This window comes from Tetrao urogallus, assembly GCF_951394365.1.
Source record: "Tetrao urogallus genome assembly, chromosome: 11".
Taxonomy (NCBI): Eukaryota; Metazoa; Chordata; class Aves; order Galliformes; family Phasianidae; genus Tetrao; species Tetrao urogallus.
In genome coordinates, this window is record NC_136824.1 from 12309674 (window position 1) to 12328166 (window position 18493).

General features: G+C 34.3%; 1 protein-coding gene across 1 annotated transcript in view; it reads left to right on the top strand.

The window, feature by feature from the left end:
- Positions 1–18493, top strand: part of UNC13C (unc-13 homolog C) — a gene marked incomplete at both ends in the record, with an annotated part of 119068 nt that overhangs the window by 14617 nt on the left and 85958 nt on the right. Inside the window, 3 exons of the mRNA XM_079541048.1 lie at positions 286–350; positions 10131–10209; positions 15765–15836. Of these exons, the coding sequence (XP_079397174.1) occupies positions 286–350; positions 10131–10209; positions 15765–15836 (216 nt within the window). The remainder of the gene's footprint in view (positions 1–285; positions 351–10130; positions 10210–15764; positions 15837–18493) is intronic.

The following is an 18493-nucleotide window of genomic DNA, read 5'->3' on the forward strand; positions in this document are numbered from 1 at the left end:
TCTGAGATTTTTGCCTCAATTTATCATCTATGTTGCATACACTGTAAGACATGAAGAACAAGAATATTTGGGAAGTAATAGAAAATATTGCAGGTTCTCCCACTGTATGTCATTAAATGTTGAATGTGACTAAAATGTATTGAAAAGCAACAGTTAAAATAGCTTTGGCCTGGAGCTGACCCATCTAAACATATTTTCACAGTAGATGTTAATGTTTGTCACAGTTAAATTTTGTCCAAGACTGAGAGCAACTGAGTAACTGTGATTTTCTGCTTTTCTTTAAAGGCTCGGATAGTAAGTGGAAGTTCCTTGGATGCTTCCAAGCTATATGCAATCCAGGCATTTAGTGGGTAAGTACTATATGAATTTTTTTTATATCTGCAAAATAGTCTCATAACATTACTGTAATTTTTAAAGATTTGTTCTTATAAGAAAATTGTTTGTTTGTTTGTTTTAAATTCTATGAAGTCAAAATAAATTAATGAAATAATTCAACTGCAGAGGTCTATTTGAGGACAAAGGTTTTTGCCTCTTTGCTTACAAAGCTGTAGATTGATTTTGTGTCCCCATTTCAGTAAATGGGCCATAATGTAACGACATAGTCTAGCGTTTGAAGTTTGAATAGAAAAATGAAAAAAAATCTCTTTCAGTGACTGAAAGAGAATGAATGTGACATGAACTTGCAAGCTTTTGTTGTCTCCAGAAAGAGTTATCTTGAAGTCAGTCCTAGGGATCACTTCCTTCATATTTGGCACACCTTTTTATCATTTAATGTGGAGGTGTGTGTGTGTGTGTAAACTTATTGATAAAATTTATCTAATTTATTTAACTATTTAAAAGAGATATTATGTTTATTGGTGTGCTGTTTGCTGTAGTTACGTTACGAAGAGAACATGATGACATCACGTTATATAATTTATTTTTTTCACTTGAACATCTTAAAGACTTACTCAACAGAATTATACAACAGCATCTAGATACTCTGATGTGTTTCCACTTTGATTGCTATGGCTTTTTTTTCTCCTAAAAGTTCTTGATGGTGTTTATGTGCTTAATATAATTTGCAAGATGTTGTGGAGAGTGGTATGGTCATGGTAACTTTTGTACTTCTGACTAGATAACTTTGGGCAAGCCTAGGAGCACTGTCCAGTGGCTTAAATAGTTCTGCATAGCATGTCATATCTCCAAGCATTGCATTTTTACCTTTTCCAGACTGTAGAAACTTCTAGTGCCAGAGGTGACATTGTTCAGGATTAATGACTGAACTCGGTGTGAAAAAAAATTTTAATATTGTGAGAGATAATTGCTGATTTTTTTGATTAACTTGCTTTTTGACATTGGAAAAAAGTTGTAGCATACTTTTTTGGCTTGCAAAATGCACAGCCTGTTTGCTTTCACTTTCCTCAGCTGCAGTTTTCTCATAAGGCTGGAGAGAAGTCTGTCACAATTAGAACTATAGATTTTCACCTTATATATTGTCCAGCATTATTTATTACTGTGCCAAAACTACTTCTCCTTTTCTAAGTACTGTACTATTCTGAATCCTCGCAGCTCCCTTCATTTCAAAAACAGAAAAATATAACAGAAAAAAACAAACCAATATATGTGAATTTTTTTCCTGACTTCTAAATAAAAAGTTTTGGTATTCATATTCAAACGATATTGTCCATCAACAAGAAACTAGCAACATCAGAACAGCTTTCTCTTGTTTAGGCTACTGATTTGAAGACTTATTCATTAATGTATTAGCCTTGAAAACATTTACTAAAACTCGCTCTGTGTCAGTGTTCATCTAATTATTGCAATAGGATGTTCCATGGCTTTTAAGAGATTGCAGTTATGACAGCAAATTGCGATGCTAAACTTTCAGTTTGATGTATGTCTGTATATCTGGTGGCTTCTTTGTTGAAGCATCACACAAGCAGCTTGTGATATTTGTTACGAGTTTTTTCTTTTCGTGTTAACAGAAAAAGGTATATCCTTTTCTTTTTTTTTTTTTTTTGCTCTCCCACATTACTTTTTTTTTCACTTGTTAGCCTCTGATTGGAGTAACTGAGGATATGAGGCACTACAAAAAGTATTATACCTCACTAATGAGAAGCAGGAATCTTACATCTTGACTAAAGTAAGCTGTGGCTTAGTTAAACTAAGACAATTTGAAGCATTAGTTTGTAGGCCTAGCAAAAATGTTTTAGTCTGAAAAAAAATATTGCTGCATATTACTTTCAGCAGTTAGTTCTGAGAAGTTTGATGTGTAGGTCACAGCATAGCTTTGAGAACTGGAAGGAGAATATTTACTACCAAAACCAGTTCAAATTAAGGGAACAGAACTGAGAAACTGTCATTTATAGATAATTTAATCAATGCTGTTCAGTGCAGAATTGTTTGTTACGTCCAATGCTACAGTTCAAGAATGAGTAGAAATGGTGTTGTTTTGTTTCCCTGTGAAAAAATCAGATGAAAATTGTAATAACAAAGCTGGTTCCTAACTGTCTTGGATTTCTTGTCCATGCTTTTTAATGTCCCAGTTTAATCACTGCATGTGATTGGACTTCCATTGCTTAAGTTGTTAATTGTTTCTTAATATAACCAAAACCTTAATGAGAAAAAGTTCTATTTCATATGAACTTTCATTGTTTTTTCTTCTATAATCCACTTCTAGTTACTGTATTGCTTTTTATATATTGCCCCCTACATGAGCTAACTTAATAAGAATTAGTTCGTTCTCTCATGTTGCTTGCAACCTGCAAAAATGGTTTGTCCTTGTTCTTTGTTGGTTTAAAGGTTTGACACCTTGTTGCTGTGTAGATTAGGAATAGCGTTTCATAAGCAGACTCTGTCAGTGCAGATACTGACAATGAAACATTGATTTTATGGCTGCAGAAAGCTCTGTGACCATGCAGTTTAGCTGTGTGTTCCATTTTCTATTGCCAGTTACTTAATTTATTCGGGCAACTGTAATTATGTTGTAGGACCTAGAAAACTAACCTACAAGAATGTATAGAATCTGTATTCTAAAGTGTGTTGCACATTTGTAAAGCTAATGAAAGGACAAACATCCATCTTGTATGTATGACCTTCTGTCATTGACATGGACTTTTTAAACATAAATTGTTTTGTTTTTATTCACTCTGTTTCATTCGTAGGTGAAAAAGTTTAAACTATGAATCCTCTGAGGATAAAGTGTGTCAATTTCTTGTGTAGGCATCCTGTAACCAGAGCATAGGACCCCTTCAAATGACTGACAGTAGCTCAATACTAGATCATGTTCTTAGATTAAACTTTGCATCTTTTTCTGATAAAAATTGAGACTGGGCCTCTACCCCTTTTGCAAACCTATTTCATCAGCCCCCCTGAAAATGATGATACAATTTTCATTTAACTTCTCATTCAGGAGAAGAGTCACTGCAGTGGCGCTCTTTTAATTATACTTCCCATTCTACTCCTGCATTGAAAAATGAATCCTAAATGCTAGCATCCCTCAACCTGTTCACTGCTAGCATAACTGGCTGTAGCCTTAGCTGTAATTCGTTTTTTTCCTTTCCACTGACTTCAGCCAGAAAAGTGAAGTGAGGGGAGATGATAATGTCAGAGGCTGATCGTTTTGCCAGATGGCCTAATTCATTCTGAAATTTGCTAATGGTGCACAGATGATTCTGCATATAAATGGTTACTCTTCTCCTTCAGTGATGTGTTGGCTATGGCAACGCTTGCTATGCACTATGCTTGCATTTTCTGACAAACCCAAATAAATTATAAAAGTTAGATATAAGACTTTGTTAGATTACACTTTGTCTCACAGCAATAAAAGAACAGGATAATTTTGTGGGATCAATATGAACTCATGGCATAATTAGGGTTAAAGTACACACAGAAATAAAAGCAATGAAGTACACATAATCACCTTTTCAACATTAGAAACCGAAACCAGTGGAAGTTGTTAGAATCTCAACTTTTTTTTTTATGATCTTTACTATGCAATGGCTAAATGTTGGGCAAAGAAGAAACAGAAAAAGTTGTCATCTGATATTCATTCTTATGTTCTGTGTTTGTCTTGTCACTGATTCTTTGCTTAAAATGCAGATATTTTCCTTTCAAAATTGCTTTTCCGTAAGTTCAGGGTAGTTTCTTGAGTCTTTTAATAGTATTCAGATATGAAGTATACTCTTATAATTTCTTAAATATATGCAACTCTCTGACATTCCCATATTTAAGAAATTATAAGAGTTGCAAAGAAATTGCAGAACCTGTTGATAGAATACATATACTTCTGGTAGCTGCAGTACTGCACCAGTGCTGTCGGAGGAGATGGTGAAGTTCCTCCTACACTAAAACATCTTTAGTATTTTTCAGATGAAAATGGAACTGATTGTTTGAAATAATTTTTAGAAATAATGAGGTGTGGATATCTTCACCATTTTTAACTTTTATGCAAATATTTTCAACATTGCATAGATGCACAGAAAGGAAATCAGATGCAGATATTTTTGCTTAGCTGAATTTGAGAAATCGTAATGAAAAGATTAGCAGAGGGAGAAAAAATACAGAGTGGGGAGAAAAGCAAGTGATTTAAAGAGAAGAGGATTTGAATTATGGCAAATTGATGACTGATTAAGCATGAATTACACCACTCATAACAAAATCTCCTTGTCCTATGAAACCATCAGTCTTGATTCTGTCAAGTCACATTATCATTCTTAACTGTTCCCTCAAAGTCTGTGTCATCTGTTTCTTACTTTGGCAACATCATCAGCATTCTTAATTCAGACATAATTTTTTCTCCTGGGAAATACTATTATTCATTATTGAATTTCAAGCATTTCTTTTCTTTGCTATAGGCTAGTCCTTAGTGATCAGTAAAGGAAGTTCAGTAAGGGCCTTGGTTTTAATCAGGTTTTGTGTTACAGAGCAGAATAAGAGATGGGAGTGAATTTAGAGCCATTTCTTCTCCAAAGTAGCCTTTTCTAGCATAAGAATGAATAAAACTCGTCATGTGTATAAAGCATTGGCAAATAATAGAGCCCTGAGAATCTCATGTATGTTCAATTTTCACAACTTCAGAATGTTCTTTTAATTGCCTCATGCTTCTGCTGAGATTTATGGACATGTCTGGAAGGTGAATTTGGGGGGATCTACCTTGATTTTTATGTTCTTAAGAGGAAAGAATTCTAAGATCAAAACTCATAAATCAAAGACTCCTGGTGTGAAAATATAGAAGAAAATCATAAGCAGTCCATGAATCCCTTTTCCTTTCTTACAGAATGGTGGAGGTGCATCAGTAGGAGATATGGGAGAAACAGATTGTCTCCCAGATTTGTAGGATAAGAATTAGGATACTGCTTTGGAACATTGTGATGTTTGTAAGGTTAAAATGAACTCTTCTGTACTCTGGATAAGTTTTTTGTCCACTTAACTAATACACAGAAGAGATTACTATTTTTTGCACTTGTAACCAGAAGGAATTCTAGGAACATAAATGGGATGCTTTTTTGGAATTTTGATGTGCCTAAAATTTTGGAATTTTTTGTGCAAAAAAAAAAAAAAAAAAGTCACCTTATACAGTGCATTAGAAGAATAAGATGGCAATCCAGAATCATGTATTTTTAAAAAGAAATGTCCAAATTACTCAAATGGATATAAACTGAATATGAATTAAACTCTTAGAAAAATCAGCACTCCTTGTTTATCTGAAGAATTTCAGTAATAGCTTGAAGTCATTAAAACTACTTCTTCTTATCTTTCCAAGATTTTTTTTCAAATTTTACAGGCCAAGAATGATTTGTTTAGAATTACTCTGATGTTCAAGTCTCTTATAGCCCGCCTTCTAGCCACTGCCAAATCTTGTTAAAGTCTTCCTCTTTATTTTCAAGATTTTGTTCTTATCCTGTCTCAGATATCATCTCTGTTGCTCTCTACTTGCATTTCACCCTTCATCTTAACTCTCAGGTAAATCGTGCTTTGTCAATCACACCCATTCGGAACTCTCAACCTCCCAGATTCCAAATATTTTCAGTGCTCTTCAGATTTACTGAATTCTCCTTATTTCTTGCTTAACCATTCCATGAAGGACTTTCTAACCCAGCATTTGGTGTAAAAATAAATTTTCTTCATTTTATTGGCAAAGCTTTAATTTGGACGCCACCAGATGCAGATATGTGTGAAGTTGGGAAATAATTGTAGTTTGTTTAATTTTGTCTGTATGTTTGTTTGCTTTTAGGTTTAGGTTTTGCGTTGGTTTGTGGTTTTTTGGATTTTGTGTTGCTTTTTTTTTTTTCCCCATAGTGCAGAGAGGAAAGGAAAAGAGTTTACAATTTGAAGTCTTGCTACTTTGAGGCTGCATTGCCCAAAATCTGCCAGCATCAGCTTGCTGTTATGTGACTAGAAGCATAACAGGAGGAAATAAGGTTGGAACTCCTTTACAAGCAACACTATTTTTTCCAATAGCTCAACTGTCTCAAGAAACTGTTTCAAGTAATGTGTAAAGATGGTACCAAGGGACACGGTGTAGTGGGCAATTATTGGTGGTAGGTGGGTGGTTGTGTTAGATGATCTTAGAAGCCTTTTCCAACCTTAATGATTCTATGATTTAAGAGGACAGGGAATATGTGCAGCAGTTTCTGTTTACCAGCTCAGTTCATTTCAGAAGCCCTTAAGAATGTACACAAAATGAGAATTCTTTGTAAAAGTGATTTATAGCCTAGAATAAAATCAACCTCAGTGTCTGTGAGTTTTTCATTGCCTTCTTACACCTTTGATGGCCTTTTTATTAAGGCCGATATGTCTCAGAACTAGCTAAATAATATGAATGGAGTTCGGTGATAATGTTTTCAGTATAAGACAACCAGAACAACTTTGAGATGCTTATTGTTTTGTTGGGTTTTGTTGTTGTTGTTTTGTTTTAACAATGAAGAAATGGTGAGTACTTGTTTAACCAGAATTTGCAAGGGGAATATAAGTGTACACCAAAATGAAGGAGAGAGGCAAGAATCAAGAGGTTATATATACAGAATTACTCCAGAAAGCACTGCAGGGAGAGAAGTAAGATGTAAGAAAACTAGAGGAACTCTTCAAAGACTGCAATTTTTAGGTATTAATAAATAAAATACATAAAGAATAATAATAATTAAAAAAAAAAATCGACAGAGATTCTCTCTATTGGTTCTGCAAATACATAGGTAAGACTTCTGCTAATCTTCCATGCAGACTTAGTACCTGTTTGACACATTATCTATGTAGGTCACACTGAAAGTAATGCCTCCTATTTATTTCCATGGAAACTACAACTGGTACAAAGAGAATAATAGCACGGTTTGATAGAGCAAATTCTTAGCTACAAAACACTATTCTTTTACCAGTCACAACCACTAGCTCATTTGGACAGATGAGCTGATTGGGGTGCTCTTAATTTCTTGGTGTGACAGCTGTGCATGGCTGTCAAGAACATGGCTTGTTTTTCACATTGTCACCACTGATGAAATGCACCACACACTGCCTCGCCATGCTCACATCCACTGTTTCATCTCCATAAACATTCAGCAAGTATAAATGAATGTCAGTGAGTCCCAATTTTTTCTGCATGAAGGAATTCATTTCCACTCCTTTGCTTCCTCTGCACTTCCACGTTACACACCGTTCTGTCAGACTGTCCCTCGGCTGTCATTTGCCTCACAGCAACAAAGGGTGGGAAGGTTCAACCTCTACTGCCATACCACCACCATCTGCCTCTGATGTCGCGAGTCAACGTAACAAAATAAGAGATATTACTTTCAGAGCAACCCTTGAATGTCTTCTGCTTAGTGACATATTTTTTCAAAGATAATTAAAACAAGTTTGGTATTGTACAGGCACTGTATGTCATATTTTTAACTATAGCTCTTCTTTTTTATAGTTTTTAATAGCCTGTTTCTCTTTGTTTTAAACATTGCCCTTGCACTTGCCTTCAGCATAATCTTTACTGACTAGCAAGCATTTACTTAAAGATGGGTATTTTGTTCCCTCAAGGTGATACACATCTTTGCACTAGCAGACAATAACTTGCATGTTCCTGTATGCTGTCTGGGTTATTTTTCTTTTACTCAATTCCAGGGTCATAGATGAAAATTAGAATTAGAGACTGCTTCTCTGGGATTTCAGTTATAATGATTCTTTTGGGTAAAAATAAATAGCTTTAAAATCCCATAATCTTCTATGCTCCCTATGACTCCAGAAATTGTTATTTCTTCACTAAAATTATGAAATATTAAGCATATGCCTGGTTCTAACAAATGCTGGTTTCCAAGGAAATGAGTTTGCATTCATTTTCACTGTCAGTGAAGTTCCTCTTACCAACTGACTGTTTGATCTTTATAATACATGTTACTGTATCCCAGCTGAATCAAGATATTCGGATGAATGTCACTTAGAATAGAATTGCTTCATATTATTTTCTGTATGGGTTATGGATATTAAAGTAAAAAAGTGAGAATTTCTATTTCTGAGAACCATTTAGTAAATATAAGGTGAATCAAAATGCTAAATCGAAATGATGTGGGATGTGGTTCCAGCCTCCCAGTTCACCCAAAGCTGCTTCTAGGCAATTAGATATATCAAGTATACTACAGAGGATAACATACAGAGATACAGTTTCCAATTATAGTCTAGTAGCTGATTTCTCTGTTTATATGTTCTGAAAGGAAAATATATTTGAGCAAATTCTCATCAACGAAAAATGATATCTGTTTACATAAACATACATACATATCATCTGTCATCTTCTTCCCCCAGACAGGCTACTTACCAGTTACACAACAGAAGGTATTACGTGTTTCACTACCAGGATGTGTATCTGTATAAAATTGCCAGTCTCAGAGAAAAAATCAGATTTTATTGGAAGATATTGTTTTCATCAGAGTTCATTTTAGGTGCTTTGATTATAGCTTTCCAGTCCTATGTTTATCAGCAATAAAGAAGAAAGAATAATTTCACTTGAATGAACAGCGTGGACCTGATGAAAGCTGGCAGCATCAGACTTAAATGGGATATTGTTGTTGCTGCTGTGACTAAGTGAAAAGGATTTATTCTAATGTTTTAAAGTCATTCACGTGACTGACTTTAGCCTCTATCACAATCTTATTGAAAGCTTTTATCTCTGGGGAAATTTTTTCTTCATAACCTAAGTACAGATAGGCATGATCTAATTTATTTTAAAATGTCATGTGACACCAAGAATAAGGCAGATCCAGTTCTTTCCAAAATCTTACTCCAGAACTGCACTCTCCTTCCATTAAAAATGTATTTATGCTTTTCTCTACTCTTCATACTCTTGTCCCTTGGGTGGCATTTTGGGCTTCAGAATTCTCCAGCTTCCAATTTAGTTTAATAAAAATAATAATAATAGTAGTAAAGAAAAAATATTATGTCCAAGTAGGAGAATCTTGGATTGGTAAGACTAGAATAATCAGTTTTTTGTTGTCCTGTGTCTGGTGGATTTGAAGTGAAACCAGTTGATTGCACAGAAAGATAGCTTAATTGATAATTATTGGTGTGAGCTGAATGCATTGCTGTGTTTTGAACAATATGTAAGAAAGGGGAAATGGTTCCATACTAAAGACTGTGAAGCAATAGCTCAGGTAGAAGATATTAATCCACTTCAAGGCCATTGATAGGAAGGCAGCTGGTAGTCATCCATTCCTTACTGCACTGTTGACCAATAATGTGACCTTCTAACACCAAAATATGACTAAAACGGTACAACTTCAGCCTTTGTTCTCTTAAAAGTCAAATAGATATATTTTCTAATCACCAGGCTACTTTAAAACAAAAACTTAAGTTCTTGTGATGAACTATTACAAATACTAACAACAATTTAGAGCAGAACTCTTCTGAAAGAACATTCTGAATTCTCTTCCGGTTATAGGGTTCTCAACAAGATAAGTGGCTGACAATTTTGTCAACTATTTGTTAGTGTTGGGGAAATTATTGGTCTCTCTTTTGTAAAGACCGCTTGCTAAACATTAATGTTCATAAGAATTACCAGTTTCCAGCTATAGGATGTAATCTAATTTTAACTATGCACACTGATACTGTATGCACAGCTTAAGAATGTAAGCATTTAAGCTCTAGATTTTTATTCACATTTTCATCTCCTACAGATCTGGCCGTGGACTATATGGAATTGACAGTATGCCAGACCTTCGCAGAAAGAAATCTTTCCCCATTGTTCGAGATGTGGTAAGTGACTTCTGATAACATGAAAGTGTCCATTCTTTTTTCTCTTTGTCTAGATCTTACTTTTAATTACTGTTGTGCGAGGTGCATATCTGTCTACAATTGATTGTTTCTTTGGGAAGAACTATCTTGAGAGAATGGATTGAGACTAGGAAAAGTCAACGTTACTTTGTTATACTGTAGTCTGAGTACTGTATACTGTAGTTGTTAGACTGTAGTCTTGAGTATCTCAGTGAATATTCAAGTAATGCTTGTGGAGTCATGCAATGTGCATGTTTTGAAATAATAACTAATTTTAATGTTGAACTAGCTTATGTGAAAAGGCTGTTCTTGAGTGCTTGAGCTATTGACTGATTGATTTATTATGATACTGAAAGAGGAAAAACATTCTTCTTAAAACGTAACACTGACTTCAATATGAATATTTTAAAGACATTTTCAGTGCAAGATGGATATGTTATTTTAGCAGGCAATGATGATCTAGGCAAATACATTTCAGAAAGTAGAAAGGAATGGAAGTTGCTTTAGGATTTATTTTGACATATAGTCTAAACAAAATTTAGTAATATCTCTCTGAGCTGAAGAACTTTAAGTGCCATTCACATTTCCTTTTTTGATTTTCTGAAGTACAGAATTCATAATTCCATAAAATAAATATTTAGTTTCTGGCAGCAGCCAGCTCTCAAACCAGTTTCTCATGGTAGAGAAATGAAGGAGAGTCAGCTAAAGTAAATTATGAATGTTTGTCTTCATCCTTTCCCAAGTTATCGCTTAGTTTTTTCTCAGTCTCTCAGTTAATCTGCTCTGAGATATCATACAATCTGCAAGACAACAAGAAAGCATAGCAACAGTCTTAGAGTAGAATTCTTTCTGAAATCAATTGAAAGTTAAAATTTGTGGCATAGCAGAGCCTGTAATCATTGAAACCATCTTTTTTACAGTGGCTACTATACTGCAAGTTGTGTTACACAGGTGTAATCTACAGCTGCATTGGAATGCATTTATAAGTAATATCTTTATAAATAAAGCACTTTGCTTTATTTTTTATTATTGGAAGTATTTACAGAAATTTTCCTCATTTTGAGCTAGGGTATCAGAATCTTGAATATCCTTGTCTTTGAAAAACATAATCGAAAACATCAAAATGGAATTAAAAAATGGCATTGTGTAAAAATGGAATAGAACCTGCATTTGATTGTTCTAATATAATTACAGATACTGTTTACTGTTTTGGTGTCCAGTCATTCAAGGATAATTATTCCTGGAGAAATTCCATCTTGTAATTCTGACTGGAAGTAAGATTTGTAAAACTGCAACTTATTTGGAATTCAATAATTATGAACATATAATTGCCTTTTAACAATGTGTTATCTAGCCGTATGTTATTTTAAAACAGCAACTCATAGTACATCTCAGTTTTTGCTGCTGTAAATCTAAAATAAGTTTCTCATAACTTGGTAAACTTATTTCAGATCTAGGGTGAAATATTGAGATATTATTTATATTTGAAAATACATGCATTACAAGCAAACTCCTTTTCAGCTTTGAGGTTTCATTAGTTTTATTTGAAAATAACTCATTTAATTTAGTAAATTAATTCTTGAGTCTTTCTAGGATGTGATACACTGTAAATGGTCTTTATGTTCACTTATGACTATTTCAGAGATATAAAAATAATACTGCTTGAAATGAATGCTAGTCTCTTCTGACAGTGAATGGAATAGATATCATTTGATATTTTATAATAAATCAGGCAAATTATTAATGTTCTCTTATTTCTTTCCTATCATGTCTGGATTTTTCAGGCTATGGTAAGTGCTTTTATGCTGATAAATATTCTAACATATAATAGGTCTCAGGAATTTCATGCATGTCCTTCTTTATGCTGGCCATTTATTGCAAAATAGAGAACCTATTTTATGACCAAGCATTTAATCCAAGTGAAATTATGTCTTATGTAGATGTCTTGTCCTCCACATCATATGTGCTAAAATTGGTAGGTAAAGTTCACGTTTATCTATGTAATCCAAATATGCTTTCTGATAACGTAGGAAGATTGTTTGAAACCCAGTCATGTCCCTCTGGAACTGAACAACATTACTGAAGGGCTAGAGGTTAGAAGTGTTCCCTAATCTGTAATACTTTTGTTTCAATCCATTGGATTATTTGTTCTCTCTTGTAAAATATATATTTCCCACCAGAGATAGACTCTTAGGTGTTATGGCTTAATTTAGTCTGACAACTAATTAATTGCACATGGAAATATTTTTTTTCCATTGACTTTTGTGTCTGTAAAGGTCCCTCCTTTTTCTCCTATTCCCTTTGCACTTTCTGTTCCTCTGCATAGTTTCCACGTTCTCAGCATATTACCTACATTTTCAAAATAGTGTACAATTTGTTAAGACAATATCTTCTGCTCCTGTCTGCCTTTCCAAATAACGGAATCTAGATCTTTAGGGAAATGAACTTCCTCCACTTGCTCAAACAGACACAGTTATGAAATAGTGCAGCTTTTAAATGCTGAAAATGGAGTTTTGTGACACTCTTCTCCAGTGGATAGCTTCTGCTTTACATTAAAAAAGAAAAAGAAAAACAGTATTTGTAAAGCATTATCAAATATTTTGTTGTAAGTATGTTGATTCTTGGTGCAAATGATCTATAGATTCTGTTGAAGAAAAAGCTCGTGAAGGAAAAGATGAGCAGCAAAATTGAAATCAATTTCAAAAACAGAGGAATGAGTTTTGCATGGCACAGCCTACATATGTGAATAGCTGAAGAATGTTAGCTTGCCTTCTTCTTCCTCCCTGTTACTTTAGCTTTTCAAAACGCAGCTTTCTTCTATTTAGTCAAGACAGGTGGCTCTTTTTTCACCCACACAGTTTTCATTTAACACTTAATTGTAGCTTTAGTCTAATCTTCTCGTGCTTATAGTTACAATTTTCAAAGAATTTGGTAGAATGATTTCTAGTCTATTAATTTATTTATTTAATCTGCTAAGGCAAATTTAGAGGTAATACATAAGATAGTGTAGTTACAAGTTTTTAGGAGGCGTAAAATTCATGAGCGCAAAGGGGAGCATGAGCTATTTTAAATTCTGTAGCAGGGATTTGTAAGAACATAAAAATTAAATAGATTATGTTCTCTTTTATAACCACCTTATTGTTTTGGGTTATTTGATCATTGGGTTTTTCCTTTATATATTTCTGGCAATATTCTCATGATGAAATAGTACCTACATAGACATTTTTTACTCTGTTAAACTCAAATTATCATATAATGATAGACATGAGACGTGGTATCTGAACCATTTGATGGGGTTAGCAACTGTAAACTGCTGGCCCAGTGTTATCTCCTTTCAAAGGAAAATGGTGTTTCTGACCCTGTTCTTCTGATATTCTGGCAATTTGGCCCTCTTCCCTGGAGGCTTGAAATGACTAGCTTCAGGAACCTTTAATCCTTGCTTGTATTTGGGGGAGGGTATGGTGAAATATATTCTTTTTGGTACATTCTGTATCTGTCGCCTTATTTCCCACAAGTGAATCTGGCAGCATCTTTCCATCCCTCTTTGGAAAATAGTCTCTTCTTGTTTCACCGCCTGCTTAAGAAAAGTCACCTAGCTATTTCAGTTTTGTACTTTAGCTGTTGATTTATTACCACCTAAAGCATTTGAGAACAGAAACATTTTGTGTGCCTTCTCTTAAAGATGTATTTAATTCTGACAGAGATGTATAAATAGAAACAATCCCTTTTTAATCCATAATGGCTGTTAACTTTTCTGCTTTCTCACAAATCCTCTATCTTCTTTTATGCCCCAGCATTGCAAACTTCATTAAGAACAATCTAGTAATCTGTTTGTGTATAGGACATACAGGACACTGTACTGTGATTTTAGGCACACTTCGATTAATGAGTAAAACTGTGAGTTACATGATTCCAGGCACAGCTCTTGGAGATTGAGATCTCGCAGACATGTGAAAGCATCAAAATTACTTCCATAATTTGATTATTTTCTTACAGAAAAATAGCATGTAACTGTTGCTGTGTTGCTGGCTCACATGCATTAACAGATAGATTGCTGAGAGCACAACATAGTATGATTCACTGCTCTAAATTCAAGATTAATGTTCTTATGCCTCTTATATTCCTGCCCTGATATGTAGTCCACACTGTCCTATAGCCCCTAGAATGGGTATCACTGTGTTTTTAGAACTAAAAGGATCAAATCACTTTCTGAGTGTACAGATATGAATATTAGAGATAAAAACCATAGAAGCAATATACTTCAGGGAAGTAAATATCAATGGCTACTTTCCAAGACTTTGAGAAGAAACATATGCTTCAAGAGGGTTGGGGAGATAGTTATCTTTAATATTAGTCATTATTTTTAACCCTAACTTCTAATCATTATGAAAATTGTCTTTTCCTCTTGATGATCCTGTTTTGCTTGCCGTTCATCGCTTTGATATCTAGGTACTGTAGAGTTTGGTATTGTCACAGAAAGTCTGAAAAAGCAAAGTGAGAGTTTTCTCTCCTGTAATTTTTTTGATCTTGCTGGCCCAAACTGATAAGATTTGCCATATTTGCAGAAATAAAATCTAGAGATGGACATACAAGCAGAATTCTTTAGTCCTTAAGAATGATCTGGCTAAAGTGATAATAATTTAATATCATAGGTTTAGTTAATCCATTAACAGTTTAGCAGAAAAAAAGGCGTTCTACGCCATATTAACCATAATAGGACAACAAGGTTATAATCTTTGTACCAGAAATGAACTGGCAGATATTAATATACTTTTCTTGTGATCAAGGGAATAGAGTCCGAGCCTTTTTCCTCCTAAGTTTGTTAGTTAAAGTTAGTTAAAGTTAACTAACTTAACTTCAGTTAAGTTTCTGCTAAACTTAACTAAACCTATGAAGAAATAACCAGAGTATTTCTTCCGATACCTACTCATAGCACTGAATGAATGAATGTGCCTATGAGGAAAAAAGTTTTAGGTTTCATTAAGACTTTTTTATTTAAGGCAGATAGAAATTTATACATATCTATGCTGTTTAAAAAAAGTGCTGACTGAATTACAAGATATTATCTGGAGTGACAACCTGAAATGTAACACTTGCAAAATGATCTCCCATGTTGCTGCAAGCACAGACAGTTTCCAAATTAGGGCAGGATGCCTATCTTTTTACTTGACTTGACTGGTAAAGCAGAAAAAGTGACAGCCTGTGATTTAGGGGAAAAAAAAAAAAAAAAAAAACCCTTTAAAAAAAAAAGAAACAGAGTCAGAAACCCTGTATAACAGGTTAACAGGTTTTATATTAGAACTGGCAGCTCAGCTAGGCACTGCTGAAAGAAACAGTGATGATGTGAAGCACGCTTCCACTGTGTACTGAAAACTCAGAAGTTGTGCACGACAAACATTAGCTAAAAGTGTCTGTAACTCCTGCAGTTATGCTTAAGTATGATTAGTTTAGCATAATCTAATATGCTTGCTTTTCATTAGATTCCAAAGTTTATGTTGTAGTATAATTTTTAACTGTTTTTCATTTGCTTTATACAGACGCTTGCAGCTCGAAAATCTGGTATTTCTATGGCCATGCTCATCCGGACATCAATAAACAATGAGGAAATGGTAAGTGCTTTCAGTGGCAGGTTTTAATTCATTGAAATAATGGAGGTGTTTTTGTTCAGAGCTTCTTAGAAATTATTTCATTCTTAAACAGGGTAAAACTGCATGCATGTGCATTTTCTTAATTGTGCATGGACTTCTGGGGACCTTAATGGCACAAAGCTGCACCAACAGAGTTTCAGATTGACCATTAGGAAAAATTTGCTTGCTTTGAAGGTAGTCGAACACTGGAGCAGGATTTTGAAAGAGGTGGCTGTGTTCAACCACGCCTGTGTTCAAAAGTCATTTGAATAATACACTTGATAACATGCTTTAATGTTTAGATATCCCTAAAGAAGTTGGGAAGTTGGACTAGAAGGACTTTGAAGGTTCTCTACAACTGAATTTTTCTATTCTATTTACTATCTGATCCACTGTGACAGAAATTGTCATTTGTCAATTTGTCTTCTGCAAATGCCCCCATGTGCTGTGATATTTGCATTTCCCTCTCTAACTGCTGTTCAGAATCCTTTGCATTTAGAAATTCTGATCCTCAAAACTGAAGCCAAATGCAAAGAATTGCATGGAAAATTCAGAACATTAAATGGTGAGGCTATAGAATTTGGTGTCTCTGGTTGAAAAGTAACACATGAGGAAAGAAATGTAATTAGCTGTTCAATCATGCAGTTTGTCTATTACTATTATCAGCACCATAAAAAATATATATTTCTTGTTGTGGTTAGAGATACGTGTCTGAAAAGATAATTTAGTACCAAAGGCAAGTCAAAAAGACAAACAGAATGTTAAGAATTGATAGAAATGAACAGGAATATTCTAGGATTCATTATGCTGCTGCAGAGCCCATTGCATAGCTCAAAACACAATGCTAAGAATCACAAAAAGTATAATCAAGACATAAAAAATGCAGATGTAATCACATGCAAGAAAAGAACAAACAAATGAGGTCTGTTCTACATGGAGAGGAGAAGGCTAAGAGAAGACCTATGAATTCTGAATGATACAGTGAAAATATACCTGTAAAAGTTATTCACTGTTTCTCTTAACATAGAATTTTGTAGGTGTAAAACAGAAAAATAAAGTCGTCCTTAAATAACACGTTACTTTTTTGTTGCCAGAGTTAGCAGAAAGCATGAAAGTATTGAAAAATGGGGGGGGGGGAACAGTGTAGAAAAACTTCTGAAATAAAAACCTTACATTGAGAATGAAATATGGGGATTTCTATGTCACCTTCTGCTAAGAAGTCTGGGAAAACAGTCTATTGTTTGTACAGATTCAACTCTTTGACCCAGACTTGTTTTTGAATGTTATTGTAAACCCTATACTGCAATCTGCCCCACAGTGATGGCTGAATTACTTCCAAGGTTTGCTTCTGCTGATGTGCATCCATGACAGTCAGAAATGACTGTACAAAAAACCTTTGTTTCACAAAATAGTTTGGTGAAATTCTTAATTTTAGGGTGTCCAGTTTCACCATCCTTTTTACCTGCCTGCTATTAACATCTAAAGAGATCACACCATCAGTAAGAGTGCGATGACTCTGCAGTGTTTCTGTGCAGCCTTCTTTAAGTCCTTATGGATGACAGACATCTTTGAATTTTGTTCATGTAATTCTTATCAATAAAAAATGTGATCCTAGTCAAAGATTTTACTTCATACAGGAGCTTACCTGGATTACCTTTTGAAAAAATCACGTTCTCATAGGTAGTAAAACCTAAGTGTTGTTATCCAATTTTTACTTCACTTAGATTTTGCAGAAGAGAATTATTTTGAACAAAAACAAGGCAGATGATATTTAGGGAATTTTTTGATTGTGATGCTTGCAAATTTATATGGCTGAGCTCATCATGCTTAAGAAGGGAAGCTACTAATTTGAAGGAACAAAGGCTTCTTTTGTGTTCCTCAAAATCCTTATGCAAATAGAATCTTCTAGAACATACGCTACACTGAAAAAAATAATTAAAAAAAATAATTTTTCTCTTATTGTTGTTAATGTCCATAGCAGAATGCAAAAGCAGACTGAAACACACAGTGCGAGTGCAAGCACATTCATCAGTCCTCCCTGATTTGTTGTGAAACTTTTATGCTTATATGGTAATCGTAAAGGAACAGTTTGCTGATGCTCAGGGGTGGATTGTTGAGAGAGGAAGCAACTGTTGTTTGAGATGATTTTTCAGTGGAAACATTATTCATTTTGTTCTGTAATCTCAAAATAGCAAGAAAGGTTGATGGAACAAACTGCTGTGGGATCTTAAGAAACAGTGTGAAGCAGAGGGAAAATTGTAGAAAACAGACTTCTGTCTAGGAATCAGAGGAAAAGAAAAGTTTTTCCAGCCCTGTTGTAGCTGACACAGAAATACCTGAGTTCAGTGGGAAGACCCTGGGATATTTCATATGTTTTACTAAATAATATCTACAAAGCAAGCAGATATCATTCATGAATATTACAATTTTTTTGCAGTAAGTTCAGGTTCAACTACTCACATACGTGTCAGCCCTCATGCAAAAGCTGTCATATTTAGATGCTAGGGGACTGAAAGTGTAAATTAATGGAGCCAGTATAAATTGCTAGCAAGATACACTTGTAGATTCTGAATTAAGATGTACTATTCAGGAGAAAAAAAAGAAAAAAGAAAAAAAAGAAAAAACAACAGAAAATCTCA